Source organism: Vigna umbellata, chromosome 2 (genome assembly GCF_029865625.1).
Source record: "Vigna umbellata cultivar VRB3 chromosome 2, Vumbellata_1.0, whole genome shotgun sequence".
NCBI classification, from domain to species: domain Eukaryota; kingdom Viridiplantae; phylum Streptophyta; class Magnoliopsida; order Fabales; family Fabaceae; genus Vigna; species Vigna umbellata.
The window spans coordinates 42,438,599-42,453,181 of record NC_142166.1 but is presented as its reverse complement, the minus strand read 5'-3'; the positions used below and the strand labels follow the sequence as shown (position 1 = coordinate 42,453,181).

Below are 14,583 nucleotides of genomic sequence, written 5' to 3'. Positions count from 1 at the left end.
TGATTTTGTACCAGTGACATTAATATTAATATACTTTTCAAGATAATTATTATAAAAATCAATGCACTTGTCATGACTTATAATTATTGTCAGGCTAGCAGCACACTTGGAATATAAAAGGAATAAACATATATATAAAGAAAGGTTAATTTCTAGATTACCATTTTATATATTTGGATTATTGATACAAGAATTTAGAACTTGATATGAGAAACGTGGTACAATGTCGATTAATGGTAAGTTGTTGGTTAGCAACAATTGGAAATTGATAATTTGTTGTTGGTGTTGTTGCAGAGAGCAAAATAATGGCTATTTTAGTTTGCATAAAAGGATTAGTTCTGGTGTGACCCTTTAAGTGAGGGTTGATTAGAAAGAGAAAAATTATTAGCCATAAGTAAAGACATACATAAAGAACAAAATAATTAAGAAACCTTATTTTACCTTAATTTCCTTTCCCAGTGGTTCATCCATATAACAAGTATGTATATGCAACTGAATGCTTAATAAGAGAGTTTTTGGATGTATCTCACACCCCTTTTGGTTTCTCCTTTTCTTGCTTGTGGACTGAAGAAACTGGAGACATTCACTTTAGCACTTTATATGTGTTGTTGGAGTTAGACGATCTATATATACAGTTGTACTTTATTTTACTTTTACTTTGAAAATTTATTTTTCTGCTTCATTTCATATTTATAGATCTTCTATTTATAGATTAAGAGAAATACTTGGCAGGATTCACGGGGGCTTAGGACCAATAGATTAGAGAAGAGAAAAGAAAATCACTGCACCATTTTTTTAAAATTTTAGATAACAACTTAAAAATGTTGTCTAAAGTAAAAAGTTATGATCTTAAGATTTAGCAACGGTTTGACATAGTTTTTCGACCTAGATGGTTAGTTAAAGGCAATCCCGTTTAGACATTGTGTATTTTTTGAGGTAATACAATTTATATTAATTATTATTGAACGCTTAAAATATATAACTAATAGTCATAGTGTTATTCTTTAAATTTATTTAAAAACGTAAAATTTCAAGTGTTATAATTTGATCTATCTAACTTTTATCGTAAGATAATTGATGCACCGTATGATAATTTAGTTATTATTGTGATTTTAAATATTTAAAGTTAAATTATTCGTAATTTTAAGTATATGATTCAAAATATCCACACTTTTAAATATGTGATTTAAACTAATCATAATTTTTTTAAAAAAAATCCAAACTATTAACGTGTTAGTGCTTATAATTATCTACATTTTATAACAGATTACTTAAAATAAATAAAGATTTTTTTATTATACACTCTATATTAAAGATAAATAAAATTCAATATATATAACTAACAATAAAAGAATATAACTTATTCTTATTTTAAACTATGATTATTTAACCGTTGTTTAGTCTATAAAATAGTGCAATAGTATTCATGATAAAATATTTATATTTAATTAAAAATAAAAGAAAGGAAGTTGAACTTTTAAAATAAGTTATTTTTTCAATATTTCTTCAATTTAAGTTTTATGTTTGTGTTCAGATTCCTCCATTCTGGCAAATAGAGTCGGTGTTCAAAGTGACGTGTGTGGTTTTCATATATGAAATTATATTTAAATTTGTTTGAAGGAATACTCTTTTGTCTGTGCAAATTCCAAATCGATGGTTTGTGTTCTGGCTTTCAATTCATGATGCAAATATATGATGGGACTAATGGCACTCAAAGTAAATAATGTCACGTCCATTAAGATTACTTAATTACAATGTCACGTCATCAAAATAATTCTTTTTATTATAATGGTCATCAACATCAAGAATTTACACACAAAAAACATAACATTTAAGAATAAAAAACACAAAAAGAAAAAGGATATTTAAAGGCAAATGTTTAATTTTTAAATAACATGTTGAAATAACTAAATATTATAATATTCTTCTCTTCGTCTTTTCCGTAATGGAATAATTTTATAAGAAAATAATTTTAATTAAATTAAGATTCTTGGGATTACATATTCATAAAATTAACGTGTGTAAATTTTCGTATGTTTTTTTATCGGATTAATCAACTTTTCCGTATAAAGGCAATATAACTCCCATAAAAAAACAATATTAGATTTCAACAATATAATAATATAATTTAGATATTATTTTAATCTTTATTTTGGTCGAGTTTATTAAATGTGATTTTTTTCATATTTAATAAAGTTTTAATTTTCATTGATTTTAATCAATTTAATTAATTTTCATATTTAATAAATCGGTATGAATAACACAAATCATTTCAAAATTTAATTTTTAATTTTTAATTTTTAATTTTTTTATTTAAAAATCTTGTTCCTATGTCAAGTCATATTTGTATATTTATATATCAATGACACATATCAATTTTCATACCACATGTTGTTATAGCTTTGTTTTGAATTTAATATGTATATTTCTTATTTTGATTGGTTTTTGTGACATGAATAATTTGTCTTCTAATTTTAAACTAATTCTAATCCAATATTTTTTCACGAAGTCTAACCTTACTTTTAAAATTAGAAGAATTTTTTATTAATTTTAAATAATTTTACATGTAGAAAAAACAAAAAAATAAATCTAATAATTATATTTCAATAATATAATTATAGTTGATTTAACATTTAAACATTGTTTTAAATTAAAAAAATAAATATTATGAATTAACATAGGTCATACAGTGTTCACATATATTCATTATTATACGTTCTTAAAAAAAATCAAATTAATCAAAATTAACAAAAATTAAAACCTTATTAAATATGGAAAAAAAATATTGAATATACTCAACGAAAATAAAAATGAAAGTAATAATTAAGTCAACAATAAAAGAAATTAATATTAGAGTATTTCAAGATAAAACATAAAAGTCGTAATCATTCACCATATTAAAAAAAAAACTAAGGGATCTATATATTTTGTTAAATATATTGATGTAGTATGATGGCCAATTTAACTTGTTAAATTATATATTTTTATAATAATTTAATTAAATTTCTTATTTTGAAGTTCCATATGTTTCATGTCATTTTAGGTTTTGTAAATAAATAAGTAAAATTAACTATTTTTTTAAACAAAGTAGTTTGATACATTAATTTAATTATTATATTTATAAGAAAATCATTGAAAATATAAAAAAGAAAATTTCATGAAAAATGAATAATTAAGTTGTAGGAAACAAGCCTATGTAGAAAATTTTGTTAAAGGAATCTATTTTGACCAAAGAAGATAAAGAATTAAACTAAATATATTTCCTGTCGAAAATTTGCTAAGGAAATTAATTTAGCTTAATAAATTTAAAGGAAAGAAACTTCGACGAAATACTAGAGTAAATTTGTTTGAAGAATTTATTTCACTTAACGAATAAAACGAACAGGTAACAAATTTGAAAAAAAAAAGTAAAATCTATAATAGTAAAGAATTTAGAAAAACTTAGGTTTCAAGATACTATTAGTAAATTTAATGTTTGGTATTTGTTCAAATTACTTTTTCTATTTTGGAAATTATAGCATATATATATATATATATATATATATATATATATATTTAAACAAAAAAGAAATGTACTTTAAGGTGAAAATTGAGAAAACACCATTGCAATCGTGACATATGCATGGAAAAGAGAAATCTTCAATAAATTCAACTGGTTACATATCCTCGTACGGATTGGATCACTTAGTAAGTTAGATAACTAGAAATAGGATTAACTTATTAAGGTTTTTATAGTATTAAAGTAAGTTCTTTTACTAAATTTTGAAGGCATGTATATTTAATAATAAAAATTAAAATTTAACTATTGAAAAAGCGAATTATTAATGATAATTATCAATACGCTACCATAATATATTAGAATTGATTTATAACTGATAGAGATAGAAGATAGTTAGATTTGGTGAAGTTTAATCTCAACATTATCATATATTGATCTCTTTAACACAATATTTGCTTTTACTAACTTAAATTATGTTTTATTATCTAAATAAAATTAACACTGAAAGAAGATAAAAAAAACGGTCTATGCGAGCATAATTGTATAAGGTTCTATTTACTTAAACATATATAATTACTTGAACAATTGGGTAGTGGCCCAATACAACAACGTTTGAAATTACCTAAATGCCATGTTGGAGTCTCTTATACATACATTAAGGCCCATTATCGTTAGTCTAAAGAGATCCCCCAATACAAGGTTTAGGCCCATCTGGCATATCCTAACTTACACAAATAAACATTTAAAAGTTTTAAAATGAGATTTACTGATATAGAAGAATATGCTATGAATATATGCATGAAGAATAATAAGTATTTAGAAGTTATGCACATAGTCCTGGGGCGACAGGGCCATGTATTGATAAACGAAAAGAAAAAAGTTTGAGAAGGAAAAGACCTGGATGATCTACTCAGGTGCGGGAGCTACCTAGTTTCGTTTAGTTTGGCATTGTTGAGAGAGAATGCGAGTGGAATTTGCCAACGTATCTAACTTGAACATGCAGGAAACGTCGAATGTCATTGTCCCACTGCTCAACAACCCCATTTTCATTCGTGCTCGAGAGCGAACGGCTAAGGAGAATGTAACAGCCACCTTCTTTTTGGTATTATTAACGCTTTCCTCCACCTTCTTAGGAGTTTTTGATCCTTTCAAAGCAACGCCAAACGATGTCGTATCAAGAGGGTCTAGATGCATACCTGTGTAGTCTCCTTTGGCAATCTGTTTCCCATCTAAAGAGAGGCTCACACTGCTATTATTTTTAAAAGAAATGCCCAGGTCTGCATTTGAATTGTGGACTCTTAAACTCATGCTGTATTTGTCTTTGGTCTCTGCCACCGTAAAGCTTTCCACCGAAAACTTAGGGTCTTTTGGTGAGAGTAACATGGAAAAAAGTCCACCTAAAACGCCTCCCAGAACAATCAGAAGGACCAAGAAGACAACGGAGACTACTATGCAACACAAGCAGCATCGTGACGTTTTCGCCTGTTTTGGAGGACAGGGTTGATGCAGCTCCGCCAGGCGAGCATTCTCGGGGGGTGGAAAACGGTAGACTTGATCCTTCGGGACTCGGACAACGTAGGTATTCAAATCGATGCCTGGTGATTGGAGTTTGCTACTCTCATAATTTATGTCGGGAGGAGATTCTGGTGGCAACGACGGCGCAGGCCGCAACCGCTCCTCCATCAGAATATGAGGAGCGGTGGGAGGTGACAAAGAAACCGAATTGCAGAAAGTGGGAACGTTGTTAGAGAGTTGGGGAGGTGGGTGGGTGGGTGCTTTGCACGGGGACGTCAAACTGAACTTAGTCTATGCCCTCATGCACCATAGGCCATAACGTGCGATTCAGAGATAAATTAGGTTATCATTTCCAGTTTCAACGGCTCAACTTCCTTTCACTTCAACCAACCTCCATCCTTCCATTTACCATTACATCATTTTAGCTTTCTTCTACTTTAGTCAATTATTCAAAAATAACATAAAAGCCCAATACTTGAGTCAGCCTACCAAAGCCCAATATAAACCCACCCTAATTTTTATTATGTCCTTCTTTCTGCACCTCCATTATATTCATAAACCCTAAATTATTTTTTGTACATTAGTGAATAAATATATTTTATGTTTATATTAAAGTGTTACAGAGTTTTAAGTTATTTATATTTTCGATACAACTGAGATAATATTATTTTATTATCATCTTAGTCTAGGTGTTATAGAAATATTAATTAATCAATTAAACTTTTAAAATATACATAATATACTTTTAATATATATATCTATATATAATTAAAAATAAAGATATATTAAAATAATTAAAAAAATTAAAAAATTGGCGTGTCAAACTTCAATTCTCTAGCTAATCTTATGACAAGACGAATTAGAATTTTCAATCTATTTTCTTGTAGTGGATAAGTCTATTTGAGTCAAATTTTTGTAGATCAAGGAAATTGATCAAATTGATCTGTTTTGTTCCAAATTATTTTATCTACCGTACTTGCACATATTAAGTATAAAGTTATGGAAAGTATATAAATGTTTTTTATTTTCTTTAAACCTAATTGTGTATTATAAACCTTATATATATCTTATAGCAAATGTATATTGTACATATTATTCATATTATATATATATATATATATATATATATATATATATATATATATTATTTATATTTATATTTGAAATATAAATGGTTTAGATATTTAATAATTCTGTCAGGATTTTATTTTAAAACTATTTTTTACGAGTTAAAAATTAATATTTTTTTCTAGTGACATTTATAAGGTTTCATGTAATATTGAGATTCTGCGTGATATATATATTGGTCTGTTATCTGAATCACCTCAATAATTATTATGTGATGTGGATCAAAGATCATATAAGAAATAATGATAAGAAAATTTCAAAAAGTATGGTTTTATTTGTTTTGAAGAGATTTTATCCTCGCATAACTCTCTTTTAACTATCTTCTTATCTCTGGTTTTAATTGTGCAATGCTTCTGCACCACACACCATTTATCTGTGAAAAAGGAAAGATAAGCTGTACCAGAAAAGAAGACAAAGATAGAATCATATATTCCGCTTTTGTGATAAATATATGTAATCCTTTAACATGTAACAAAGGATCACAATGAACATAAATTTAACTAACTATTAATATTAATTTCCATGATTCACGATGTTACAACTACCATAGGAATAAATTCTCTAAAGTAAGAAAGAAAATGCCAAAGGTGAATATGCCTTACTAAACCACTCGGGAAGAGGATTAATTATACGAACAACTCTAACATTATACACGTTTAACACCTCACGTTTCTTATTTAAAATAACACATACAACTTTTTTTCCTGAATTTAAATATATTTCAAATTATTAATATCTATTCTAAATATATATTTTAAAACACAAACATTTATACTTTTTTTATCGCCTGAGTCCATTTTGCTGATATTTTTTCTTGTAACATCATTTATTTTCGTACTCATTATGACCATCACACTTAGGCTTTGTTCACTTGGAAGAGAAGATTTGAGGGAGACTGAGTAGATAGATTTAAAAAGATTTGAGGATAAATTTTTTGTTATTTATTTAAGTGGATTTAAAGATAAGTAAGAGTGAATTTGGAAGTAAAGTTTGTGAGAATTAATGTAGGATTTGATTGATATGACAAATAAAAAAAAATTGTTTAATTTGTAGAAATTAAAGATTATCAAAATGTCTCTAGTTATTAAAGTAATATAAAATGATAATTGTTAATGTTATATTTAATTGTAAAAATGTTTATAAAGAGTAAAAAATTAACGATAATTATTAAAAATAATTTTAAAAATGTAAGAAATTATAATTTAGTAAAATGAATTTTTTTTTAAATTTAATATTTTTTGTAAAATAATTTACTACCAAGTTATAATTTGATTTGTTTTCGAAATAAGATTGAGTCAAATTTTTCCAATACAACTCCATTGTAATGTCAAGTAGCTTCCACACACCAATTAGACAAAACAGATTTTAGTTTTGTATTAAATTTTAAAATTTAAAAATATATTTAACCTATAAATTTATCTTATTTGATTTATAATATATTATATATATATATATATATATATATATATATATATATATATATATATTCTAATTGATTGTGTAATGAAAGGAAATTGAAAAAGTATAGATGGGAGATCTTTTCTCCTAACTTGAGAATGATACAAAAGGCAAACATGAAAATTGTCTTTAATTCACCTCAAATCATCTCATACGAATGAGTGATACAAAAATATGGTATCTCGCAAATCCACACTATTTCGTCTTTTCAAATTCGCCAAAGTGAACATCACTCATTTTTCAGATTAGTCTTTCATTTTTTTTCTAAACAGTACAATCCTCAAAAGTGAACACAGTATTAATGAAAGAATCTACATAAAACATACATGATAAATTAGTGTTTAAAAAAAATTATATATATATATATATAATATATATAATCATATACTTCGTAATTTATAAATTAAATAAGCCAATTCAAATATTTACCCATACATTCCTAAGGATACACATCTCATAAATTTTTTACGAATACTAAGGCTGTGTTCGCTTCCGCGGATGACACTGTTTGCGCCAATTTGCAAGCGATGAATCAAAAAAAATTTGTGTTCGCTTCAGTTAATTAACTCGGATGGAAATGAAGTGATTTGCGGGATTCATCCACTGTTCATTCACCCGCACATCTGAAGAGATTTGGAGGGATGATGATGAAATAGTCTGAATTGTCCCTGTTCTAATAATTTTATTACAATTGAATACACCCACAATTGATTTGGAGAAGCCGTAATCGGTTACAAGAGTGTTGTAACCGGTTACAGCTGCATGACTAGGGGCATTTTGGTAATCTTTAATTTTTATCAATTAAATTAATTTTTAAAATCTATCACATCAATCAAATCCTACACTAATTCTCAAAAACTTTACTTCCAAATCCACTCTCAATTATCCATAAATCCACTCAAAAAATAATTAAAAAATTATCCTCAAATTCATTCAAATCATCTGCCAAGATCATCTCCGCAAATACATCGAAAAGAAGAAAGCCTGAGTGGTTGATTATCAATCATGTCATAAATCATATAAAATCAATATCATATACATAAAAAAGGTGTTAAATTAGACTCATAGATATGCAGCTATTATCCTTTGCCACCATAATAAAGTTAAATAATAAAAATATAATTCATTTGTGACAAGATAAATTTATATGATCTACAAAACACTATTATATTTTTTAACGCAAACTATTATAAGAATCTCCTTACTTTCTACTCTTTGAGTCTAATATATAAATTCATAATATCTAATACAAAATCTCAAATTCAATACCCTATCTAAATATCTTAACACATTTTTTCTTGAAAAATCATCACAAAAAAACACACACACACAACAAATAAAAAAAATAGCTCTGGGAAAAATTTAATAATTTGAGCGAAAATTGTTTCGTCTGAGGAAAAATTTATCAGAGAGAAAGGTTGACTTTATACTCTTCTTTACTTGAGAAAAATATTTTAACGAAAATGATACTGAGAGCAAATATTGATTTTTTACAATAATTTTGTTTAAGAAAAATATATCATTTGTTCAAAAATGTTTGAAACTTTTGTCTAAATTCAATATTACAATTATGCAAATTTCGACTACTAAATTAAGTCAAAATAGCATTCACTCTCATTAAACTCTTAAATAAATATATCTCCCGAGGACTGTCAAATTTAAATCAAAACCAAATTTAAACCCAAACCAATCAATTTTTTTAACAATTATCTAAACTTCAAACAATTCACTAAAATATACTTTTTCAATAACGTCAGCAATATCAAAATCAAAATTTCATAATTTCTAACAAATATCAATTTCAGTTTGAATTTCATATCTTTGAGATTTTCAATAGGTATAAATTTCATAGTTTTCTATAAATAACATCCTTCCATAAAATATATATCAAGTCACATTTGAAATGTCAAGATCTACTTGTTAAAATTCGTTGGCTCAAACTTAAATTTTCATATCTATTACTGTGAGAAAGAAACTAAGCTTATACAATTACTAATAATTTAAGAATATCTTTATAACTCTGACCTTAGGAATATTAGTCTTTTACCCCTTTAAAAAAGAATTTGATAAATGAAACTTGTTTTGTTCTTCATCATTTAAGAAAAGATCAACAAATCCTTATAAAATCTAGAAAAAGTACTTATAAAATGATGATAATATTTCTAGAATAAAGTAAAGGGTATTTCCCATCACATGCTACCACCGTAAAAAATTATCAAAAAAAAAGTTAAAAAAATATTTTCCTTAATTATGTATTGTTGGTGCCATGTTAAATTTGAAACTAGAGCTTAAAAATGCAGTGGGGTGATCCTCCTTACAGACTATTTATGACGGCGGGGACATTAGCATGGATGTATATCTCTCAAACGGATGGATGTCGATGAATAGCGATCATATTTTATAGATAATGTGGAGATATTTGATAAGCTGAAAGGCAAGTAGATTCATCTCAGCTACATATTCATATAATAATTCCATTAAGTAAGTCTTGAAACATAACTGGACTAATTCTCCCAGGTCAAGCAAGAAAAAATTCAGCTGACCCAAGGTGGAAAGAGATTATACAAGATATTGACAGAATAGTAATTCAACTAAAACTAGCCCTGCAATTGCCAAAAACTCCATTGCAGTGGCCACCTGAAAGAGACACTAACACCTACAAATATACTAGACTAGACCACGCATCATACATACCCTTCAATACATAACATAGTCTTCTGATTTCCGAACACTTCGTCACAGAGAATCCCAGTCGATCTCATAAGAAGGGTACTTATAGAGATTAAAACTATCTGAATCACCTTCCCACTGAGGCTCGCTCACGTCGGCAAACGTCAGATCCGAGAGAGGCGAAGAACCTTCAGACCCCTCGCTCTCCGTCGTAACAGGAGACGAGGAAGCTTCCACCTTGCAACACTTGTTGCTGGTGTTGTCGTCCGAACCCTTCTCAGAATCACCCTTCTCTGGCGGAGGAGCCACTTTGGACCGTGACCTCTTCGACGAACCCTGAGGCTTTTCGGTCTTCCCCTGTTTCTGCATCTCAGCCAGGCCTTCGCATATGGCCTGAAGCTTCGCGTCAACGGAGGAATGGAGCGGCTTGTACTCCCCGAAGCCTCCGCCCACCGAGGAACCCTGGTGACGGAGGTTTGGGAAGTTAAGCCTGGCGAAGTCACCTCGGAGTTTGTACGCGGCCTTGTCGTACGCCAGAGCGGCTTCCTCGGCGGTGTCGAACGTTCCCAGCCAGAGCCTTGTCCGATTCTTGGGGAGTCTGATCTCAGCCACCCACTTCCCCCAGTGCCTCTGCCGCACCCCTCGATAAAGCTTCGTGGGCTTCAGAGGCATGCCCACGTGCTTCATGGGGATGGGCTTGGTCCCGAGGAAGTTGAGGGTGTTGGGATTCTGCTGCTGCTGGCTCTGGGTCTGGATTTGAGCCTGGATCTGAGATATCTGAGAGGGGGTTAGGTGGTTGAGGCCGAGAAGAGACGTTGGTTGTCCATGCGCGAAGCCTATGATGTTTTGGGTGTTGGATAGGGATAACCCGTCGGCAAATGCATGGGTCATCGATGCTGAGCAGTTGTTTGAGTACATAACAGGGAAGGAGGGTGAAGAGGGGAAGTAGATGGGAGAAGGAGAGTAAGAAGTAGAAGGAAAAGAGGAGTTTGAAGGTGAGGAAGAAAAGGAAGGGGTTGAGGAAGGACTCTTCATAAAAGGTTCAAGAAGTTCCATTAGTTCACCCCTGAACGGATCTGAGGGAAGCTGAAACTCTGTGCTGCTGTAAAAACCCATCATAGCTGCCATCAGATCAATTCAACCTGCGTCTTTCTAAAACTGAAGAACAACTGGTTAATTAAAACACCGGATCTAAAAAACAAAGATAAAACTAAAAAAACTTTTTTCTACAAAGAAAGGATGAAGGAGATTTCAAATAGACAACCTCCTTGATCCTGTGGTCTTAATATAAGATTAAACTTCGAGGGATCAAAAATAACCCTCTTGGCTAGTTTCAAAGGGAAAAAAAATGGGGGAGGGGATCAAAATTTTACTAGCGAATTTTGACACTAAAACCTGGATCTCGTTTCTGAAAACACCTGGCTTTCGAGAAATACTTCTAAGTTTGCTTCTTGGTGAGTTAAAAGACAAACCCAAAAATCTTAGTTTGAAAGACAGATGATTAACAGAAAGGGATTCAGAGAAGCGGGGTGTTGCAGAGAGGGGGGAGAAGGAGAAGAAGATCAACCACAGAAAACTGAAAGCTTTGAAGAAAACGGAGAAAGAGAAAAAAATATCTGTGAAGGCCTCTCGTCACTCTTGGTTCTGCCTTACACCTCTCTTTCCATTATATAGCCCCCTATCACCCTGATTACTATTCTTAATCTCTTAATCAATCCCCTAATTATCGCTGTCGTAACCACTGGTTAGTTTCAGCAAATTGCAGGCCATGACGTAAGACCCGCCCGAATTGATTATGGAACTATCCAATCAGATGACAACACGCGTCCCCCTGGACCTTGTTAAGGACACGTGCCCGCTCGAAACCGTCAGGTGTCGGTCTCTTTTACGTTGTCATTTTCTTTGGTCTTGTCTGTAAGCGTGTTGACCGTATTTAGTGCGCGTTCAGTCCAACTACTTATCCTCAATAGTTTTTGAATTCTAAATTCCGATGGCATCCTTCTCTTTCTCTTAATTTTTTTTCTATTGCCTCCATGGTACGCTTACTTATCTATTCCATTTAGTTTAATTAGCTTGGAAGTATGAACCGCTGCATATATTAGTAGTTTTATGAAAATCACTATCAGTTGGAGCTTAAAGAAAATAATTGTTTAAGTGAGTATTGAAATAAGTAATGAGAAATGAGAAGAAGATAATATATAGATTATGAGGATGGAGTCAGTGTTCCAATTCAGAAGTGGGGAGCGGTTTCTTTTATCTTTTGCTTATGGCCAAGATAATGGATGGTCGTTTAATTTAATCTAATATTAGTTTTAGTTTGTATTGGGTTGTTTAATCAAGAATTGAACCAACTTATGTACGCAAGCATTGCATAGTTTTATTATTTTGTTCAATAATAGATCAGACTGGAAAGTTGTTCTCCAGTACTTAGTAATTCACCAGGACAAGAATTAGGTCACAGTACTGTTTCTGATGAACCCAAACTCGAGAGTGAAGAGTCTAGACGCACGGAATCGAATAACGGGGTAAGCCTACCCACCAAACATGCCCGTTATCTTCTCTTCTCACGCAATTTCAATTATTATTCATACATTAAATATTGCCACAATTCAACCCTTCTGATCAAATATTTTATAAAAATATATATATATTTCACTGTGAAAATATACATGATTTTATTAATTACTATTTCAAACATATTTAAAATAATATTGTAATGTATGTTCGGACGCGTAGTAAATAAACCAAACATCTTAGGATAGGAACAGGAATAGTAAACCAATCGGTAGAGGCAATCGTTAAAGTAATTAAAAAATGATTAATTAAGAATAACACTTATTGATAGACAATAAAGAAAACAATGATAACTATTAATAGATAATTAACAAGTTCAATTTAGTTGTTGTGGTGAGATTTATAAATATAGATACATAGATATGTTTTTAACCAATAATCTAATTTGAACATAACCGCTTGAAACACTCGTTTACTTGAATATCAGAGTATTTTATGTAAGTTCACTTCAAATCTACTATCGACTTCAAGAACTAATAAATCTGAGAAATCAATACTCAAAATCATAGCAAAATATAAAGGCTACTCATCGCCACCTTATATAGAAACAAATATACTTTTTTATAAAAATAAATTTTTGCATGCATTAAAATATTATTTAAAGGGTATTAATAATATTATTAATTGTAGTGTTTATTTTTTAATCCATGTTTTAACGAGGGTGGTGTTAATATTTTTCAGACATAAAAATAATAAAAGCATGTATTATCATTTTAACTATAAAGTCACGAATATTTAAAAATTAATAAGAAACTTTATATTGGTAGATAATTTAAAACAGTCGAGATAAATTGGAGTGCTTTCCCTACTTCCTACCTTCGAAAACAAAGTGATATTTTTATTTTATAACATACATAATATTAACAGTAATTGTTTTTTAAAATGATATTTCACATAAATTAATGTGTCAATTATTCAATAATTACTTCATTCTTCGTTTAATGTATTTATTGACAACATTTTGTTATTTTAATAAAATTGGACTTCCTTAGTTCAATTATAATTAAAATTAATTGATTCAGTTAAAAAAGATCATTCTATAATGTGTATATGTACTTAAAAATCATGTTTAAATTTAAAGATAGCGCATCCGGTTAATTGTGCCATAAGCACTGGTTAAGAAACACTAAATACATATTGAAACAGACGAAAAAAAATAGTAAATTAAAACATTATTAAATACGTATCAAACTTATATTACTAATAATTATTTTATTATATCCGAATGACTGACTTACCCATTATACTACATTAATCGTTATTTATTTCTCTTTATAATAATGTGGCCCCACCTAATTAATATATTGAATTTGTAAGTTGTAAGCTTTTAATAGCCACACACTCCATACAATGCAAAGAAATCAATAATTCTTCAACTCATACTTAATATAACACCATGACAAATAGTTTAAACAAAAATCCAAAAGTGATAACAATATAAGTTTCTTTGGAAACACTGATTAATAAATTAGTTGATAAACTTGTAATTTAGTGGATAGTTATTTGATAAATATTTGGTATTGATAAATGGAAAATGATACACGATTATATAATTATATAAATTTGTAGGTAAAATTATATTATTATGGTATCATAATTTACATTCTTCCTTAAATAATTAATTTTTTTAACACTCTTATTTATTATTTAAATTTGTATTCATATTATTTATTTGAATGATCAATTTTATTTAAATAAATTGGTATTGATTAGTATTAATTCAATTTATTTTTTATTTA

The 14,583-nt window shown here is 29.2% G+C and overlaps 2 protein-coding genes across 2 annotated transcripts; both read right to left on the bottom strand.

The window, feature by feature from the left end:
- Positions 1–4,134: 4,134 nt before the first annotated feature.
- Positions 4,135–5,371, bottom strand: LOC124847077 (NDR1/HIN1-like protein 13). Its single transcript, XM_047324470.2, has one exon. It carries the CDS (start codon positions 5,180–5,182, stop codon positions 4,427–4,429), a length of 756 nt encoding a protein of 251 aa, XP_047180426.1. The 5' UTR covers positions 5,183–5,371; the 3' UTR covers positions 4,135–4,426.
- Positions 5,372–10,049: 4,678 nt separating this feature from the next.
- On the bottom strand, positions 10,050–11,926 carry LOC124847075 (ethylene-responsive transcription factor RAP2-4-like). Its single transcript, XM_047324469.2, has one exon. It carries the CDS (start codon positions 11,396–11,398, stop codon positions 10,337–10,339), a length of 1,062 nt encoding a protein of 353 aa, XP_047180425.2. The 5' UTR covers positions 11,399–11,926; the 3' UTR covers positions 10,050–10,336.
- Positions 11,927–14,583: the final 2,657 nt, after the last annotated feature.